The sequence below is a fragment of the Chelmon rostratus genome, chromosome 2, assembly GCF_017976325.1.
Source record: "Chelmon rostratus isolate fCheRos1 chromosome 2, fCheRos1.pri, whole genome shotgun sequence".
In the NCBI taxonomy this organism is placed as follows: Eukaryota; Metazoa; Chordata; class Actinopteri; order Chaetodontiformes; family Chaetodontidae; genus Chelmon; species Chelmon rostratus.
This window is the reverse complement of record NC_055659.1, coordinates 1700400-1706911: the sequence shown is the minus strand read 5'-3', so window position 1 is coordinate 1706911 and position 6512 is coordinate 1700400. Positions and strand designations below refer to the sequence as shown.

Below are 6512 nucleotides of genomic sequence, written 5' to 3'. Positions count from 1 at the left end.
TCGACGTGAGCCGAGCACAGCTGGAGCAGTCAAGAGCCTTTTTTTAGGTTTGAGGAATAGATTTTCTTTTTTCTTGAGTGAAAGAAAAAGTGAAGGATTTTTGCTTTATCTGTCATTTAAGTTCAACATTTCTCTGTTTGTGGTTTAATAAATACGAGCTCAGGGATCAGTGAGCTTCAGAGGAGCGACTGAAGGACGATGAGGTGACCTGCTTCCACAGACCTGACTGTCAGTCGCAGCATTTTATTGCTTAAAAAGTTTCTTTCATGTTTTAATCAAACCGAAGAGTCCAGGACGCGAGCTGCCGTGTGTTATTTGAGTTACAGCTTTGACTGAAGAGACGACGACAAACTTTCCAAGAAACACAGTTTGCTTCTTTATTGAGTGAAATGAAATCCAGACAGGTGACTTTACGGGTCACAACACCACAAACGCTCGTCAACACAAGTTTGCATGTTCCTACTGTTTCCTCCCTCTGCAAAGACCCCGCACCAAGAGCTTTGGCAACTTCACCGATAAACTGAAAACTTAATTTAAATGAAGCACAAAAGAGGAAAAACTAATGAGAAATAGTTGGTGGTAATATGTTTCTGTCAGTTCTAGTCAAACGAGGGGGGGCTCAAACAGGACGGGACAATGGAGACATTTGAACCTGGGTTAAAGTCAGTTAATGTTGTATATTTAAATTACAACTCTCATGCCTGATCGTTCTTCTACCCACTACTGGCATTCCTTGGAGGCCACCTTCTCCCTCAACAGAAAAAACCTCTTTACGTTATCATCTCCTTACGACTTTATAATATTTCTTTTGACTTTTTTTAAGTGTACATCATCTCAGCCATGTGTGACATCTTCTTGGGGATGTAGAGATAATACTCCATGTAGCCGGAAAGGTCCTCTATCGTGATGTCGTCGACGTAGGCCCGCGCCTGCTCCGAGCACGAGCGAGGGGAGCCCGACGACAGCGATGAAGGTGACGAGGCTGTGGCAGCGTTACTGTTGGTACTGAGAGTTCTGGGGGTGTCCTCGTGGCTCGGCGGGCTCCTCTCGCACTCCGAGATGACGCTGCGGAGCCCCGTGAAGGAGTACACCTCCACGCCGGCCCAGCCCTGATGATTGGACCGGCACCGGCACTGAGATTCGGCCCCCTGCCCGCTCTCGTCCTGGGCATCTGAACTCTTCCTCCAGGCACAGGAGCAGGGGACGTGGGGGCCTTCTGCCGAGCCGCTGCTGTGGAGCTCTGATAGAGATCGGAAGTCAGCGGCCTCTGCGGGTCCCGATATCTGAGGCGCTCCCGCTCCAGACTCCGCTCCGTCACAGGCACTTTTCTCTGGGCCGCTCTCCTCGCTCGACTGGCCGTCTCCAGAGCTTCCTCCATCCTGCCTGCTCGATGTCGCAACAGTAGTAATAACAGTGGGGATCTCTTGTGAGGAAACCACAGCTCCAATGTGTGTCTCATACCCAGCACGAGATCCAAAAACCAGAGGAGAGATGTGGCCGGCAGTGCTGGAGGAGGAGAGCTCTTTCTGGGCCGGGACGGCGACAGAGGGGGCCGTCCTTCCATCGACTGCAGGATGAGGCTCCACGGGCTCCGGCACGGCCAGGCGCTGGTGCTTCAGGCAGCCACTAGGGGTCGACAGCGCAGACGCCGCGGCGGTGCTGCAGTAGGTGAACTTTGGAGGGTGGAGGATGGGGGACTTGGACCTGCGACGCCGCTGAGTTCTGGAAGCTCCTCTAGAAGTTTTCCTCATACAGCTGAAGATGGAGGGAAGGGGAAACAGGAAGGGGAGAGATGATGAGGAAAAGCACGAGACATTATGTGGTAAAAAAAAACTGTAAAAAAGCCATCCATCCAAATCAGACTCCACCCACATCGAGCTGGTTTTTAAACTCAACCTGGAAATGCCAGTACGGCGCTCTCATGTAGAACACCCACATTAGCGTCTCAAGGCTGTTTCTGTGGAGACCTCCACCCAAAGTCAAACACCGAAACAATATAAAAACAGCGATCTCATCTTCATCCTCTTTTCTGTCAGCAGACAACGAAACTGCGTCAGAGCTAACATCTGATGAGTGGGAGGGAGCCCAGCTGACCAAATCATAGCAGTCACAACATGGTCTAACAAAATCGACATGGAACAGATCAGTGCAGCACCTGCGTGATCGACGGTATCGATATTTAAAGTGAGTGATCACAGAGAAAGTCGTCTCTATTCGAGCTGTCAAAACTGGCCAAAATGGTGTTTCTTTCTGAAAATACACGTTCAGGTTTGAACCATTTGATGTCTATTTTTGCACATAATGTCCAGAAGAGAGCAAACCAATACACCAAGACAACATATATATATATGAATTACAACACGACTACATCTTTTAAAAGCTCTACATACCTCCACATTACAAAACAAACAACTAATGTTGTGTGCTGTAAACCTTGCGTCTGTCATGGTCGGGGCTACAGTGAGAACGCTCTGTTCTCTCTCAGAGCGAATGAACGATTGTAGACAGCCTCGTTTTTATAAAGGACGTAATTACAATAACTAGATGTAATAAATACGACATGCATTTGGCATTAGATGTATCTTCAGAGGATCTTAATTTCTCTTTAAGAGGCAGATTCTGCAAACGTCTGTCAGCAGGGGAACCTGCTCATTAACAGCTCATAGGTCAGTTTTTTTTACAGCCTGGAAAAGCCTTTACAACATATCTATAGTACATAACTATGATTGATAGCTTTGATTTCTTAATCACACGCTGTCAGTTTCATCAGCAGGCTGTTTAGACTGCATATAAAATGATCTTGTCTGTGTAAAAGCAGTCAGTGTTTAACAAATAAGATAATGTTCATGTATGAAACATTTTTATCACAACCTGTGTCTGAAATGTATGATGAGCTACTTATATTTGATCAATTGTCTGGTTTCCCCACTGCCACACATTTAGCATTCATCATTCCCAAAACCTTCAGCAGCCACAAATACTTAGTGCTGACACAAAAAAGGTTGGGTTGAAGCTTTGAGATCAGTCAGTCCGTAAATGAGGTCAGGAGAGACTTGTGTTCCACTCGAGGTTGAAAGCGAGCGACAGGAAAAAAAAAAAAAACCCTGTTTGCATCTGATCACGTCCATCACCTGAGCCGCGACCTCCTCGACTTACCCGTGCCAGTTATCCTTCGGGCAGCTGAGTTTGGGCTTCGCTCCGCTGCTGTCGAGACAAACGCGTGATGCTGCTCTGGGAGCCAACGCCTCCGAAACACTCACCGCTCCGGGTAAACTGGCAGGAAGAGAGGAACATACACACTTTCAACAGCTTTATCGAAGCAAGTGTGCCGATTATTAACCACCAAGTCCTCAGCATCGAAGCACGCACACCAATCTCTCAGCATCAACACTCTGATGCCATTTGCGCTTTAAACCTAAATACGACTATGAAATTTGAACACTGATTGGTAAATCCAGTGACTGCCGGTCTGGCGGAGGCAGAGATGTTTGGGTTTTTCTCACTGGCAATAACGCAGACTTTGGAAAGAAATACCATTAACGTACCACTTCTGCCCGACCTCCACAGTCTGGACGAGAGAGTGACGTGTACCCAATAAATCCTGCAGCTAGCTCGCTATCTTAGGGTCTAATTCATCAGGCTACATGATTCCTTGCATTGACAATGTAAAAGTAGAATGTCTGCCAGGAAACATAAGAGAGTACCAAGCTAGCAAGATAAGCAGGGTGGCAGCTCATCATCAGCCCCATGTAGGCAGAGTGGTTGGTATGTGGCGGCGCCTGGTCGGCAGGCCGCTCAGACAGCGATCACAACATGAGGGTTTAATGGAGATTTATGAAAGTAAAACTGATTACATGAGGCAGAGGCATGTACCCTCTATTATTCCAAAGCTGAAAGCTAATAACAGCACGGAACAGAAAAAACATCTGATGTCTGTTAAAACTGAACTAAACCTTTTTTAAAAGTTTGAGTTCTGTAGATTATGAGCGTTCTGGGCGACTCTCTCAGCTCAACACAACTGTGATGCAAACAATTACTGATAAACAGTCTATTTATGTCTACAAGTCAGGTTTTACCCATAAGGGTTTGTTTGTTTATCAGCTGTTGAATGCTAGGCGGCTTAGCTCGGTTAGCCTGGTTATGTTATGTTATGTTGCTGCCGCCGACACAAACCAGAAACCAGAGCTGAAGGATCCTCCCATGACATTTAGAACCACTATTATTATTGTTTCCTGGTTAATTACAGTGAAAACTCACAAAATTATTGTCGAACTGTGTGCCGACATTGTTCGACTGAAGCTGAGTTTGTTTGTGGAAGTGCTTCAGAAGTCGCTCATGACGGCGTCACCTGAACGCGTCGATTGGCTGAACGAGACAAACAATGGCGGAGTGGAAGGCGAGTCCTTCTCCACACAGCCTTCAGGCTGCTTCTCACTGCAGATTCAGAGCAAAGCACTAACTAATGCTGAAGGAATGTTTATCTCTGTGGATATGCGACTGTATGCGTCGTGGAGGATACAGGATTAAAGCACATGGTCAAACGCTGTGGTCATAACAATGACTGTATAAAACAAGCTGCAATTATTCAGGAAGTATCAACAGCTCAGAGTCTTATGATGGAGAAATCTGATGTTTGTTACTCATTTTTGTCATTTTTTTAACAATATGCTAGTATTTGAGTCTCTGTTACAGTAAGAATGAAAGCCGATGAGATACAGCTGAATGTTTTCTTTTGTTTTTAAATGTTATGTTGTTCTCCAGCTGTAAAACATAACCGTGACCCGTAAACAAGATACATATGAAACTGTGAACTGTGTATACTGTTACACCCCTAGACTATAGCCTTTATCTTAGTGGAACTGGCTCAGTGTTGTTTCAATATACAAACACCTTCATAGGATCTCTTGCCATTTAAAAAAGTGCAATAATTCACATTTATTTCAGTTTTATACGCAGGTTTACAATCAAGACGCAGTTGCAGGATTGTGGCTTGGCTACACCAACCTGGATTAGTCTATAATGACGCCTACCTACTGTTACACAATAAAGAGTAGGTCACGGGTGCTATGAGAATAAAACCACTTCCTAATATGAGCTCACTACATCAGTGTGGGGACAATGATGTCAGAGTGAGTAATACCCAGCATGTACAGCATGTGGTAACAACAAACTACAGAGTGAAGACGTTTGCGGTTTGGTCAGTGCCGTTGGCTGTTATTTACCTCTCAGCATCAACCCTCAGCTTTTTAAAGGCTGTCTGCAGTGTCTCCTCTTCGCTGTCCTTCCCTCCTGCCTCCATGGTGGGAGGAGGCCGCTCTGACCAGCCACCCAGCTGAAACACCAACACACAACAGTCATCCATCACTGAAATGCAGATTATCACACAGCTGTGGTCCACTTCTTTGCTGACAAACCTTTCAGGTTAAATCTGAATTGGAGCCCAGTATTTTTTGATCTCAGAGGTTTCCACAACATATGACCTAATTATTAAGGCAGCTGTTACAGACAATAAAGCCCTAACGTTTATCCAAGATAGGAACAGGTAGACTAGTTAACAGTGATTTCCAATGAGCAAGTACATTAACAAAGAGAAGGTGTCTGACATGTTGATGTCTAAATCACTGCCTCTTCAATTTAATGGGCATCATAAGGATGATAAACTGAAGATACAACGAAGTGTTTCTGGAGCCAAAAACAAGAGATGTGATTTAAATCATAATTAACTGAGCAGTTATGATGCTGAGAGTTTACCACACATCTGTATGAGCTGTTGGATTAAACCACAGGGACAACACTGGCTATCGCTGCTTATAAACAGAGGACTCCACAAGCTCTCCCACCCTATTGGCTAATGCTAGCAAGTTTCTTTAGCTGCTAAGCTAACTGGCTATCTGGTCACAGGACGTCGTTTTGATCGTTTCTGAAGCTTTTAGACACGTTTTAAAACACTGGAGGTGTTACTCACGGTTCAGGATTTCCTGGTCGCAGTAAAGAGAGATATACCCAGGGCATAAAGGGTGCTTCTCTGGCAACAGGCCCTCGAATGTTGACTAGCCAGCGAGGCTAGCGAATGCTAAGGCAAGCTAAGGCGACTGACGGGCTAGCCGTCGCTAGCTTGAAGGGCTAGCTGTCTCCGCGAAAACACGAGCTGCGCCTGTATTAAAATACTGCGTGAATGGATGACCGGACTCGTATCAGGAGGTCAGTCACGACAGAAAATCGCTTGTAAATCTGAGCTGAGACGAGCCGCGCAGACGGTGGAGGTTGCTAACAGCGACACTTTTCTCTCCTCGCCTTGTTTACAGTCGAACAGTCGCAGTGACTCTGCAACAACGCGCTGCGCTGCTGACGTCAGCCGCCAAAAAAAACCTCCTGCCTGACGTCACTGGGCTGTTTGAGCTGTCCGGTGAAAAAAAAACGATCAAACTTTAACGTTGTAACCTGCCGTAGGGGCCAGGCTGGACACGACCCGACATCATAGCTCTAAACTCTATTCATGTTTACGCGTCCGA

At 45.9% G+C, this 6512-nt stretch overlaps 1 protein-coding gene across 1 annotated transcript; it reads right to left on the bottom strand.

The window, feature by feature from the left end:
• Positions 1 to 363: 363 nt before the first annotated feature.
• Positions 364 to 6512, bottom strand: oser1 (oxidative stress responsive serine-rich 1). The gene is made up of 4 exons (XM_041956436.1): positions 5966 to 6512; positions 5223 to 5332; positions 3157 to 3273; positions 364 to 1755 (listed from the first exon to the last, which is right to left on the bottom strand). Exons 2-4 carry the CDS (start codon positions 5297 to 5299, stop codon positions 819 to 821), a joined length of 1131 nt encoding a protein of 376 aa, XP_041812370.1. The 5' UTR covers positions 5300 to 5332; positions 5966 to 6512; the 3' UTR covers positions 364 to 818.

Coding starts and splice junctions, on each gene's coding strand:
- oser1 (XM_041956436.1), bottom strand. CDS start 5,299: ATGGAGGCAGGAGGGAAGGACAGCGAAGAGGAGACACTGCAGACAGCC. Junction 3,274..5,222: donor CTGAGGGTTGATGCTGAGAG/GTAAATAACAGC, acceptor TCTTCCTGCCAG/TTTACCCGGAGCGGTGAGTG. Junction 1,756..3,156: donor CCGAAGGATAACTGGCACGG/GTAAGTCGAGGA, acceptor CTCCATCTTCAG/CTGTATGAGGAAAACTTCTA.